Source organism: Heliangelus exortis, chromosome 3, assembly GCF_036169615.1.
Source record: "Heliangelus exortis chromosome 3, bHelExo1.hap1, whole genome shotgun sequence".
Lineage (NCBI taxonomy): Eukaryota > Metazoa > Chordata > Aves > Apodiformes > Trochilidae > Heliangelus > Heliangelus exortis.
In genome coordinates, this window is record NC_092424.1 from 73,645,745 (window position 1) to 73,659,487 (window position 13,743).

General features: G+C 36.2%; 1 protein-coding gene across 1 annotated transcript in view; it reads left to right on the forward strand.

Annotated features, from left to right (window-relative positions):
- Window positions 1-13,743, forward strand: part of ASCC3 (activating signal cointegrator 1 complex subunit 3) — a 249,995-nt gene that overhangs the window by 19,985 nt on the left and 216,267 nt on the right. Inside the window, exons 5-6 of the mRNA XM_071741267.1 lie at window positions 11,061-11,181; window positions 13,444-13,651. Of these exons, the coding sequence (XP_071597368.1) occupies window positions 11,061-11,181; window positions 13,444-13,651 (329 nt within the window). The remainder of the gene's footprint in view (window positions 1-11,060; window positions 11,182-13,443; window positions 13,652-13,743) is intronic.

The window sequence follows — 13,743 nt, forward strand, 5'->3', positions numbered from 1 at the left end:
AATTCATCATCCCACTCCACTCGGCCCTTGTCAGACCACATCTGAAGTATTGCATTCAGTTTTGGTCCCCTCTGTACAAAAAGGATGTGGACAGGCTGGAGAGGGTCCAGGGAAGAGCCAGAGGGATGATCAGAGGACTGGAGATGCTGCCACATGAGGAGAGGGTGAGAGATCTGGATCTGTTCAGCCTTGAGAAGAGAAGGCTTAGGGGAGACCTTATTACAATGTTCCAGTATTTAAAGAGCAGCTAAAAGACAAGGGGCAATGAGCACAAGTCACTTCTGGTGAGATTTCTGTTTGAACACAAGAGGAAAATTTTTCACTATGAGGACAGACAGACATTGGAATGGTCTCCCAGGGGAAGTGGTACATTTCTACCACTTCCCACTTTGGAAAGTTTTAAGTCTCAGCTCACTAGGGTACTGAGACATCTCATATAAACAGTAATATTAGAAATGTTGCACCAGATGATCCCTGTTGTCCCTTCCAACCTACAATTCTCTAATTCTGTTTTGGTTTTTGAAAACTTTTGTGGTGCTAGTTTTGAGATTACTCTTCTGAAATGCTGTGCAGGCTTCAAGAGTTCTTTAGAGAAAGAGACTGCTTTATATGTGCAGGGTGCAATTATCTCTGTCTCAATATTTGACTAATATTTTTGCTTGGCTCTTATGGCAATGGAGCTCATTTGCATACGCTGCAAAGCCATTCCCCAAGTTACAAGCTAACCTCCCTCAGAAAAGTACAGCTGTGAATGTAGATGTGTAATTTTCTTTCCTTAAGCAAAACATGTCATGAAGTGTCAGCTTTCCTCTGCTTTGTAGAATGCTGGATATTTGACTTAGTAAATACATCTCTGAATATCAAACATGAATTTCACAGCTCTCTACAACTACCTTAAAGGAGTTTGTAAAGAGGTGAGGATTGGCCTGTTCAACGAAGCTACAAGTGATAGCACAAGAGATAATGGCCTCAACTTGCTCCCAGGGAGATTTAGATTGGATGTTAAGAAGAATTTCTTCACAGAAAGGGTTATCAGACATTGGAACAGTGGGGGAGTCACCATCCCGTGAGGTATTTAAGAGTCATACAGACACAGTATCTAGGAATATGGCTTAGTTAAGGTCTTGTCAGTGTCAGGTTAATGGTTGGACTCGATGATCTTGAGGGTCTTTTACAGCCAAGGCTGTAAGTGAACATAGTTAAAAACATCAACATCTGTATGTTTATATTTCATTGTGAGGACCTTAAAGACTTTAATTGTAAGCACTGCCAGATACTTTCAGTGTTACAATTTACATTTCATAGTTGATCTTATATGGAGAATGTGTTAATATAGATTGCCTGTTGATAGGTAAAGCAGTTTCAGAAGCCGACTTCATCGTTACTTTATACAGGAGGTGCTAAAAAACAATTGGTAAAGAGCTCATAGCAAGTCCATCTTACAGAAGGTAGCATGTGAAATAAAGCATGGAAAACTGAGGAATGAAATATGAAAAAATAATTGCTGGTATGGCTTGATGTTCGGAAGTAGTAGTACAAACATATTTAGTGTAGGAGTAGTGCATCAGTGGACTGTGGCTTGCAGGAAAAGGCATTTAGAGAGAGGGCATAAGAATAGACTGGCACCATAAAGCAAATGTTTTGTAAATGTAAGTTCTTCTAAGTGAAGAAAATTGTCACCAAGTTTGGTTAACTTTCAAGATTGTTAGCAAGTTTGTGTCCAGTGCTAGCATAGTTTTGCAGTAACTGAGCAGTTTCCAGTGTTAGAAGAAATGTTTGTGAGAATCAACCCTCAGAACTGTTACACACAGGGTAGTTGTCTGCTTTTTGTGAGACATTCTTCAGGATCTGTAAGTTACCTAATTACTTCACTTGGACATGAAAATTTAGTTGCCTTTGTCACAAATTAGAGTAGGAGGTAGTTGGTTGCAAACTGATGATTTAGAACATCCTACCAACTACGCCAGCCTGTGGTAAGAAGGACTGAAGGTTGCTTAAAGAACCACCATCTAAGAGACTGTTCTCTGCTATGTCCTCCCTGATGTCACTTCAAAATGTCATCTCCAAACCTCTCTGAATTCAGTATAGTTGCTTTTCTGCCTTTGGACAATTTACAAGACTTTTGCCAGGGAGTTTTCCTGAGGAGAAACTGATTTTCTGTTGCCGTTGTATTACTTTCATGTATGTGTTAACTGAAAGTTAATTTATTAGGTTTGTATCTTAATAACCATTACACATGTTTACTATAGGAATTTGTTTGCATAGTATAAATAAACAAAATTCAAGCTGTCTCTATAAAATACTTCTTGGTTAAAATCGATTTAAAAGTGTCATAGCTCTTGTTTTGGGCCTCATTTGAGAGAACAATTAAACCCATCAATTTTTACTTAAACCCAGCCAATTTAAATGTTCATTGCTATACCTAAGCAACACCACATGAAAACTTTGGGTATGATCTATGTTGATGTAACTTAATCTGTACTTTTCTCAATGCATTGTGAAATTACAATGTTAGCCTTTAGTTTTGTGTGTGTGTGTGTGTGTGTGTGTGTGTGTGTACCTTTGTATCACAGATATCTTCATGTCAAAGCAACTTGTGTCATAAAACATGTTTGGTTCTAAGTATCAAAGTGACACTTCCTTTTGTTCAGTAAAAGGACTCTCTAGCCCTAACAAATTAACATATCACAAAGCTTATTCCCTGTTATCTACTTCTTAAAAGCAGTAGCCATTATGGGAAAGTGCAGGCATATATGGATCACCCCTGTGGTTTTTTATCTTTATCTTATCATCAAAGATTCTGACTTGGCATGAGACTGGCTTTTCAAGCTTGTATTCTTCTCTTTGTAATTTTATTAAAATTACTAAGAATTTTATATTCAGACAATACAAAGCTTGTGTCTTACTATTCTTGAGCATGGAGCTTATCTGCTCCCCTTTCTTACATAGAAAATAATCCTGTTATTTTTGATACACTTTTCTCCTTTTCTAGTTGTGGCCTTCTTTTTTTAAATCAGAAGTATACAGCTTTGTTGATGTCTGAGGACTGTTGAAACCCCAAGGATGATAGGAACTGTATTTTTTTGAAAACAGAGCCATGCTGTCTCCCTTCATAAGAAACCAAATTGAATGGCATTTTAGTGCTGTTTTTTGAGGACAGAACTTAAGAAATTATGAAAGAGCCACAGTAAGGACCAGGGGATGCTAGGCTTCATCCTGGTGCTAAGAGCTGGTTCCTCTCCTTCCTGTCAGTAACGTTTTCTCTTTCCTGTCAACTCCCTCGGTTTTGTACTGAGAGAAAGCTTGTTGTATCTTTGAGGTGCTATGAGGCTTGATCTATTCATGGTAACTTTTGAATCAGTTTAAATATTTCATTAAACTTAATGAGAACATTTTCTAGAGCTAGCCATTCTGTAGCTGACAGAACTTTTCACATATTGTTTTCTTTGATGCTGAGAAGTTCTTTTCACATTCATATGGAGACAAAGGAACTACAACATCTGCAGGAACTGCAGTCAGATGGCACCTGAAAGATTAAGGCTTACTCGTTAACTAGAAGCAAAATCATTTTCCTCTAAATCATTTTATGGAAGGCAAGAAGGGAAGAGCTACCACAAAAAAACCCCAACCCCACAACTGGTTGAGCTGCAGAAGTCACAGAATGAGGTTTGCTATGGCTCTCGGTGTTGGGTGGTTCCCCACACCCCGTGTCTGCTGGTGGGCTCACTGGTACCTGCTGATACCACTGTGCTTATCCTGAAGCCCAAAAAGCAGTAATTTTGATAGGTCTCTTCACATCTCTGCAAATTTCTCTCTCTCTTAAACCTGGAAATTACTGAAGAGGCTTAAAACTTATTTCTTAGTTCACACTCTGGTAGATGCACAGAGTAACTTGGTAGGCCTTCCCTTGGAAAGCTGGTATTACAGATTAATGTTTACTTAGCCAAAGCCCTTTTTCTCTACACACTCCTAAAATGATAGTGAAGGCTGTGGCTTGGGAGAACTCTTGTCTTGGTTCTTTCACACCCACTTGGGCCTATGGCAGCCCCTGGTGTTGGAGCGGGCAGTGGAGGGCTCTACACATGAGCAAAGGTGTGAGGGCTCTCCTGTCATGGAGATCTTTGTCACTGTCCTAATTGGGATTAAACTAGCTTTCCCTGTTTAAGAGTCCCTTGATAGTCTTCATCATTTACCTCCATTCAGCAACATTAACTCACTGCTTGGCTTTCTGGTGTTTTCTTTTATGTTGTCACTGCACTTCCAAGGAAAGTGTTGGACGAAGGGCAAGCGGCGCCATGCTCAGCCAATTCACTGTTCTGGAACAGCCAGGTTTGAGAATTGCTGTCCTTGAAGAATATCTGCAGGGTCTTGTCATTATCAGAAAAGTATTCTGTGCCAACCACTGCCATATTATAAATATCTGAAATCATCCACCCTAATAAAATTGGTTTGGATGTTTGATTCTGGTACAGAAATGTCTGTAAATCTATGTTTCCTGCTGCATAAAGTCACTTTTTTACATCTCTATCTACTTTGCTCTTGGCTGTCACTAAAAAATGAGACAAGCATCTGCTGTCTCCTATTCAAGTTATGCTGTCTTAGTTTTTTAATATTTTTTCCTCCTTTGGGAAAATTTGCATTTGTGTTGCTGCAATAGTGACACAGAGATCTGTCTGGTACTTTTATACATTCAGTAATTCCAAATGTGCCTGCTCCCTATGCTTAGAAAATTGACAAGTGCAGCAATTAGCTAATCTTAGGATTTATTTTTTTATTCAAAATTCATTAATAGGTGATCTCGGATTGTTTCTGAAGATAAATAATAATTAAAGAAATCATGTAATAGCAAGTTTTCCTATACTTAAATTGGTCTTCAGGGCTTCCTTTCCAAAATACATGTCAGTAGTCTGCTGTTTGTAGCTGGGTTTGACAGTATTTCCAATTACCAAAGTTTTTAGGCTAAATAAGCTAGTGGAAGTTGCCTTGTGGCTAAATGTTTGAAATTTTCAAAATTAGTGCATCTAATTAGTGCAGTAAGTTTCTAATTAGTCTATTAAAACATTGATGATATCAGTGATCTCTGCAATCTAGTTATTTTCACTTAAAATTTACCAAAAAAAATGTGGTTTTGTACTTGTCTCTTTAAAGTATTCTAGGCAGTTTTAATACAGATTTAGTACAGAGAAAGTTTTTCCAGCAAATATTTCAGAATAATGCTTGACAAATTAAGTTGTTTGGTTTGGTTTTGATTTTTTTTTAATATAATATTACCAAAGAGATATCTGTAATGAAAACTAATAGGCAATTAAATAGATAACACAATTTTAGGCCTATTGAGCAATATTCCTTATGCTTTCAATCTGATAGTCTGTTTTTTGACTCTTGTTATAAAAATAATAAAATTTCTAAAAATTAGAAAAAAAAAAATCTTAATTTTTTTTCCTGTAACTGATCAATTTCATTGTGTTTTAACTTCAGATTTCAGCTTGATATAAAAGAAGTCTTGCCTAGTACCTGTGGGCTGAGTCTTCCAAGAAATCAGTTTTCATGTTTTAACAATAATTTCGGAATATTTTGTTGCTGTGATTCATTTATTTATACTAGTGTGTAGTTTAAGGAAAATGGCATAGTGATCTGTAGATATAGGAATACAGAAACAAATTATATAGGACCATAGAATCATAGAAGGTTAGGGGTTGGAAGGGATCTCAAAAGATCATTGAGGCCAACCCCCCTGCCAGAGGAGGGTCACCTACAGGAGGTCACACAGGAACACGTCCAGGTGGGTTTTGAATGTCTCCAGGGAAGGAGACTCCACAACCTCCCTGGGCAGCCTGTGCCAGTGCTCTGTCACCCTCACAGTGGAAAAATTCTTCCTTATATTTGTATGGAACCGAATGCCAATGTGCTGAGGAGGGATGGTATCAAAAAGAGTAATTGGATGAGACTTTATTTGGACATTGATCTTTTACATGTGAACTAAAAATGTCCTCGGACAAAGACCAGATTTCCAGCATCTCTGTTTGCACTGCAGTTGTATTCATGAAAAAAAGCAACAAAAAATTGATTGTTGTGTAAGAATTTGTCCTTAATACATTATCTTTATGCAAATATATGTTCCAAAGACAATGTTGTATGAAAACTTTTTCATCATCTTCCTTCTCAGCCCTCTTCTATCTTACAAGTAAAACTGAAAGGTTTTGTTGGGGGAACTTCTAGAATTTTGCTGCTTCTCTTTAATCTTCCTGTTTCTAATTTTGCATTTAGTTCATTATTTTCTTTCCATTGCTGACTGAAAGTAAAATCTAGAAATTTAAAGGTGAGTTCACAGCCTGACCATTTAGACCTCTCTGATGCCAAGTGGTAAATTTTCCTTAATCTTCATGAAGCTGGCACTTGATTCTGCTGGAGACTGAGAGCTGGGTGAAATGCCCATGAAAATGCCTTCCTGTGAGCACATTGTTCTGTTTTATCTGATCTTAATGGTTGCTGATGTTGCAGTATGATAATTCTCCAGCCCCTGTACTGAGAAGTAGCAGTCAGAAATGCTTTTGGTGTACATGTTTATCAGCAACTCACCTTCAAAGTGCTTGAAGTGCCTGCCCACTGCTGAGCTCACTAAGACCCTATGGAAGTCTCCAAGGTGGCAGTGGTTCCTAGGATTGGAAAATCATTTCTGTCTAAGTGGACTGAATGTTCTGGGCTGCATATTTAAAAATGCCAGGCTTGATAAAGGGAAAGCACAGCTGAGAGCTGAATGACTTTCTAAAACAACTGTTTTTAATAACAGTGGTAAGAAATTATGCTATGTCCAGCTTGTCATGTTTTATTCAACCTGTAAGAAACATGAAATACATAAAATATAATTTTTGTTTTTAAACCGAGTGTTCTTCTATAATGTGTAGATGTATGGGGGGGTGTTAGCCTGTTACTTTCTAGTAGCACAGTATTAAATAGAAGTCAGTGTGTACATTACATCTGTAAACTTTGTGTTGAGCTTTCTTATGCAAAAGAAACCCTCCTCAATCTTGAATGTCTTTGCTTTTGTTACTGAAATTTTAATCAATAGCTAATATAAATTTTTCTGGTACTCTTTGGGTAGTACAGACAAATTTTGCACTGGAGTACAAGAAAAATGCCCTATTTTCCCTGTGACTTTAAAAGTGAAGCAACCATTTCCATAATGTAAGAGCTACTAGAACAGGGTAAACTTGAGCTTGTTCTATGACGATAGTTCTGCCATGGCTGACTGTTGAAAACTGTACCTTGTAAAGGAAAAAAATCTACAACCCACTAAGTGGAGGCATAACAACTAGTTATGCAGATGGTACTCTGCAACCTAAACCAACTATTAGGCTGCATAAGTAAAGAGATAGAGAAGACAAGCACTGTCTGGATAACTTTGGTTTACTGTTTAATTTATTGCTGCAAAGCAATACTTAGTCCTAAGATTCAAGCAAGGTACAAGAGCCATTGCTAGTCTATTTTTAATTTGCATTGGAAAAATAAAATATTGTCTAAGATTTATAGGAACCCTTCCCACCTTGTAGAAGATGCAGAAATCAAGAAAATGCCCTTGTGATGGCAAATAGTTTGTGATGTCAAACTAATGTTTACAGTTCTCATATTTGAGGTCATACTAAGGACCTCCAAGGAGGCTCTTTTTAAATTGTGCCTTACAGAATTGAGAAATGAACACTAGTTAGTTACCATTCAGAGTAAAATCTTGCTTCAATGTTGAGCTGTGAATTCAACAATAAAGATGTACTTTCAGTGGTTGAGCCTTACTTGAAAAAGTTTGCCATGTCATGCATCTCATTGGAGTTTAGCTTCTTGCTTGTCACCTGCTCTGGGAGCAGCTGTCTGTCAGCATGACTGTTGTCTGTCTCTCCTTGATTTTTCTGTATATAGTATATATTCAGTAGAAATCATTAGCACAGTGATGTTGCCTCATCTTTCTAATGCAGTGCCATGCCTTGTCCTTTGGTTCCTAGACTGGTTACTCACTACACTTCCTTCCACATATTAAGGCTGTGCACTCAAAGTGAAATGTAAAAATAATTCAAACAAATAGGAGTGACACTCATCTGTGTCTTTATGGTCACTGAAGTCATCTGGGACCTTTGTTATTGAAGTCACTCAGGGCTGCCTGTTGAGCACAAGCTGTTACTGACTTCAAGGAACATTGATAGTTAATTGCTAGTTAATTAATTAATAGTTAATACTAAATGTTAATAGTTTGCCTGGTATTCAAGAAACTGCTGATTGACATACAGCTCCTCTCCAACTGTTGCCCACTGTCTCGTTTGTCTCAATACAACTTGATAGAAAGGCAGCATGGAGCATTCACCAGATTCCTTTGCCTGCTCTGTGGGTCATGGATGTTGACTTTTTGTCAGAGTATTATAATAATGTATCAAATCTGAAATGTTAGCAATTACTGTGAATACAGAAATATGCTGCTGTGTCACTTTCTGTGTCAGAACCATCACAGATTTTGCAAACGAGATTGCACAATTTTTCCTCCAAGCTATCCTGGAAGGTTCATGATCTGGGTAGCTATTGGTCTGAGAGCCTTTTTTGTTTGCTTGTTTTTATATGCAGGATTTTTTTATATGCACTGTCCAATGTTTTTTCAACAGTTCTGTGAAGTCATTACCAGCATTCAAGTTACAGGCTCAAGTGCCAGTAATGTCTTTGCTGTTCAAACCTGCACCATCTTTATTTCAAGCCTAAATTTCCCTATTGGTCCTCTTTTTGGAATGAGCACTGGAATGGTGGAAACTCAATATGTGAGAAATCAGTATGTCTATTGGAAATATTCTTTTCCAACCCTTTCCTAGTACTTACTGTTACTCTGGTAGTTTTTTTCTTTTAAAAGCTACCATTGACTTTTCATGAATTTGGTGCCCAGCCTTACTGTCCTAAAATTCCTTGCTTCTAGTTGGCATTTGAATGCTAGAGATTTCATCCTGCAAACTATTGGATTGGATGTGGCCCTGCTAAGCTCTTTGGCTTGATTAATGGAAAGCATTCCATTTGGACTGGAACATAATACTTCACTGCATAAATTGCTAGAGATCCATCGCAAGTTTTTCAACTTGCCATTTCTTCTCTAGCAATATTCTTTTTTCAGCAGCATAAAAACGCTGAAGAAGAAAATATCTGAAGAAGTTCTCATTTTCTGTAGTAAATGGAATTTCTGTGCAGCTTATGCTAAGATGAAGCAGATTTTTATTCTGTTTTTTATACAATTGAGCTATTTCAAATACACTTCAGGTTGCTTTCATAATTACATTTTGCTCTCTGCCTTAAGCATTTACCCTTTGAAAATATCTACTCCTCAAAGTTACCCATACTAATTTGCCACTTTCTTTTGAAATATATAAATAAGCCTGTCTTATATCTTTATATAATATTAGCTAAAATATTGCTGTAAAGTGACAATGAATAGCTATGCAAAAGACAAGAAGTAATGATCATTGTTATTGAAGGCTGGATAAAAAATCCATCATACCTTGAGATGCTTGACAGCAGAACTGATGTCTAGCCAGTAGCTATTTGTCCTTTATTTTTGTAGTTTTCTCCTCTTCTGAGTACAGGATATGCATTCTTTTTTCTTTTTCAGACTGCTCCTCCAATTTGCCATCATTGGTTACTGTAATGAAAGAAATACAAGACTTCATACATTTCAGAGCTGTTATTTCATAGTCTCTGCAAAGTCTGCCCTCACTGTACTAATTTGCACAAACCTTATGTTTTTCATAGCAACCCTGAGAGCCAGAAGTAATCTAGTTTTAAATAACAGCCTATAATATGAGGTATAGATTGGCCTGGAAAAAGGCATCATTGATCTGATGCTCTTGGCACTGTTCAAAATCTTGCTCATATTTAAGGAGGCAGGATCAAGTTATTCTCAGGTGTTCCCAGAGGGCAGTAGTCATGGACAACTGCAGAAAAATCCCTGTTAAGGACTTGGCAGATTAAATAGAGGACAGTAAGAGCTCTCTCCTTTTTCTATTTGGAGCAGAAATATTTGAATCGTACACTGCTAAAGTCTTACTCTTCATCACATCGAAGTACATCCTAACTCTTATTCTTACCTGATACCTGGAGTTTTTGGAATAATATTAGCAGCAAACTTAAAGAGCACTAAGGATAAGCTTTCCTTTTTGGAAATCGAAAAGAATAGAGAAAAATTATTTTAGACAGTATTAGAAATCAAGGATAGGTTCTGAGTAACCTACTACTACTGTAATGCTTTGATTTTTGGCAAAATAATTCTAGGTTAGACAGGGAAGTACTTTCAGTGGTGGCTTTTTTTGCCATTAAACCAGTATTACTTGGAAACGAAAACTTCATATGTGTTCTAACCTGCTATAAGTCATCATTCCAGTAAGAGAATCATTGGGCTAAAGTAGTGCTTACTGGTATGGAATTCAGTTACAGTGTACATAATCTACCTCGTGTATGAATTGCACACACTCACAAATGCAGCACTATATATCTATATATGCAAATAATATAGACTGAATTTGATACTAGTGTCATCTTAATTGTTTCTTCAAATTCCTGCTGTATGCCATATTTGATTTTTTTTCCCACAGGACATGACTATGAAAATGCAGTAGGCTATATTTCTTCTTCACTAGAATGGGAATAACTTCGTATTTATCTGACTTTTATGAGAAAGCATTGGTTCTCTTGATTTATCTTGCTTAGATTGGAGGAATAAATTTGCAGCATAGTTTATGTGTTTTTCTTTATGGCTATTTACATAAAGTTTAGTCTTGAGAAGAGTTGGATTTCATACAAGATTCTCTAAGAGAAACAAAGTTTTACTTAATAGATGGAAGTCACAGATTTTTATTATTTCTGGGTGAAAATTTTGTGTAATTTTCCCTTTTTGTATTAGAAAATTTGACTGAATACTTGTAATGATACCTTTTGTGTTGAATTACTTTAAGTTGAAAATCATAATTTTTTTTAAAAAGCATTTCAGTCTTAGTTTATACATCTACATTAATTTAGACAATGACTTATGACTGTTTTCTTTGTAGTTATTTGAACTGCTAGGTGCTGAAGGTTTTGAACTCATAGGGAAACTCCTACAGAACAGAAGACACATTCTGGAAAGATCTTTGACTTGTCCAAATGATAACAAGTTCCAGACTCTGCAAGGTAAGCCAATATAAAATTTTTATTACAGAACAGATAAAAACACTTCTCTAACAGTTCATGTATATTTTAAAAAATTGTGTTGTCTGTATGTATTTAAAAAAAACAACAAAAAGACCGTATATGGGCTTAAACAAAGAAATCATGATCTGTTTATACAAAGGAAGCAAGAATGTATTACGTATATTTATTTAGTTTTGAACTGCCTATGGGCATATGGCATTTTAAAATGAATTAACTATTGCACTGCATCTATTTTAATGGATTACGCTGGAAATAAGTTCATCTTTTGTTACTCCTGCTTCTGATTTCCTGCTTGCTTACTACTACTGTTGTACTATCACCAAATGTATGACCTGGAGAGAAAAAATACAGCAACAGCCACTTCTGAAAAAAAAAAAAAATAAAGTGAAGCTTATGGATGGATAAGTGAGAGGAAAAAAAAGGGGTTCAGGCTTTATATTGTGATTTATGTTTTTATATGACAAATTGCCTGCACAGAGTAATTCTTTTAAACTCTGTCATACAAATTGCTGTGGAAAACCAGCAAGTCTTCTCCATTTCTTCTCTGAGAAAAAAAAATCTGATTGTGAATAGGCAGTGACGTGGGATAAGTCTTACATGGGCGTAGCACCATGTAGCCCATTGCATGTTCACAGCATACAGTTAGAAAACTGTGAATAAAACTACCAACACTGGACACAATTGTGTGTGCCTTCACAATAATTAAAAATGCAAATGAACGCTTTTAATGTGCCTATTTTTAAATGAAAATTTATACAGGCAAGTGTTGAAGGGCTGACCGCTTATTGTGGTAATAGTCTAAATTAAGTCAATTATTAGTTTTATGCCATGAGTAAAATCTATCACAGTATTTTCTGCTAGAAAGTGGAGGAAGAGTATTTTCAATATTGTACTTCTGAGATAGTAGGAAGGCATTACAGTTTGTCTTTTTTTTTCACTAGGAGAACCCTTCTTTCATTGTAGTAGAAAAGTCAATGTTATTTGAGTATCTTCTCTGAGATTGGAAATGCTCTAACCCAAGTTCAGTTTATTAATTTTAATAAGACTTTTTTCTTTTAAGTTGATCCAAATGATATTTCTGATGGGGATTAAAGTTTTATCATTCCAGAACTGCATCTGGGGAAGGGAAAATTTTTTTTCTGCAGAAATTTTGTCAACTTCTGAGTAATTTGTGTCTTGAGAAAATAAGCACAAGTCAAGGAACTGTAAATGTAATGCGTTTTTGTAGCATGCTGTTTTGACTATTTCTTATGTGATACACTTCTAGAGTAGTAAAGGTGATTGCTGTACTTACCAGAAAAAAAATCAAGTGACAGTTTTTGCCCTGGTGTGTTCAGCCTGAATTAAATTTAGTTTGGAAATTGCATTCATTGTTGTTCACTTTTAATACAAAAGAGTTAAAGCTATACGCATGATGGTATTAATGTGGACATTTTGACAGTTTATTAGAATTTTTTCAATGCTATTTAACAAGCTTCAGTCACCTTATCCAGTATGCATACTGTGAGAGGTAGGAGTTTCACTGTTACTGTAGATGAAAATTGAGTAGAAGAAATTGTTCAAAACATTAGTCAAGTGGGATTATTTGATGAAAAATGTTTTCAAGTTGAGTTCCACTAAAAAAGTATATATGGAACATAATTAAGTTAAATATATAATATTCACTAAAACCTATGTAAACTAATAATCTGTTTGCAGAATTTTGAAAATAGCAGGTTAAAAACACTGATACAGTTAAAAACAAAGCAAATCTCTCCATGCCATTGTACATGAGAGACTTGGTTGTGTCTTTGGTTGTACCCAGTGATGGCCTGGGAAGGTTGAATGCGACTGGACTTTTCAAGTTTACTGTAATTGTTCTCTGGTTCTGATTCTTCTTGATTCAGTCTTGCTGCTTTCCATAGTCCTGGTTGTATAGATTATATTTTCTTGTATAAATGTAAGCAGAAGGGTAAGTGGAATTTCTACTGTAGACGAAGATATAAATGCAAAAAGAAAAAAAGCCTTTGACTGCTAACTCATCTTGCTTTGCAATGAAGAAGATATGAGCTGGTACTTCTTTTAGATCCCTTGAGACTAATTGCTGTGTGGTCATCAAAGTAAAGGTAAACGATCTTTAAACACACACACCACTGCACCACCTCAAAAAACCCTCAAAAACTAAACCTTTAGAAGAAAACTATGGCAAACAAAGATGGAATCCAGTACTTATGGAGATGCATACCTCTTATCATATTACAGAACAATGCAAGAAGCTTCTAGGAGAAAATACTAAACCAAATTATGGTTGTCAAGTTACAATTCAGTCTGAACAAGAAAGGCTGTTAATGAAACAATATCGTCGGGAAGAAAAGCGAAATGCCAGAAAAGAAAAACAAACTGGGGAGGATGGAGAAGTTTCTGGAGAAGGACTAATATGCTTTGATCCCAAAGAGCTGAGGATGCAAAGGTAATAAATGCCAAAAGCTGAAAAATGCTTCTGTTGTAATTGCTACTTCAACATAACATAATAATTTATTGTCTTTTAGTTTGCATTGGTGA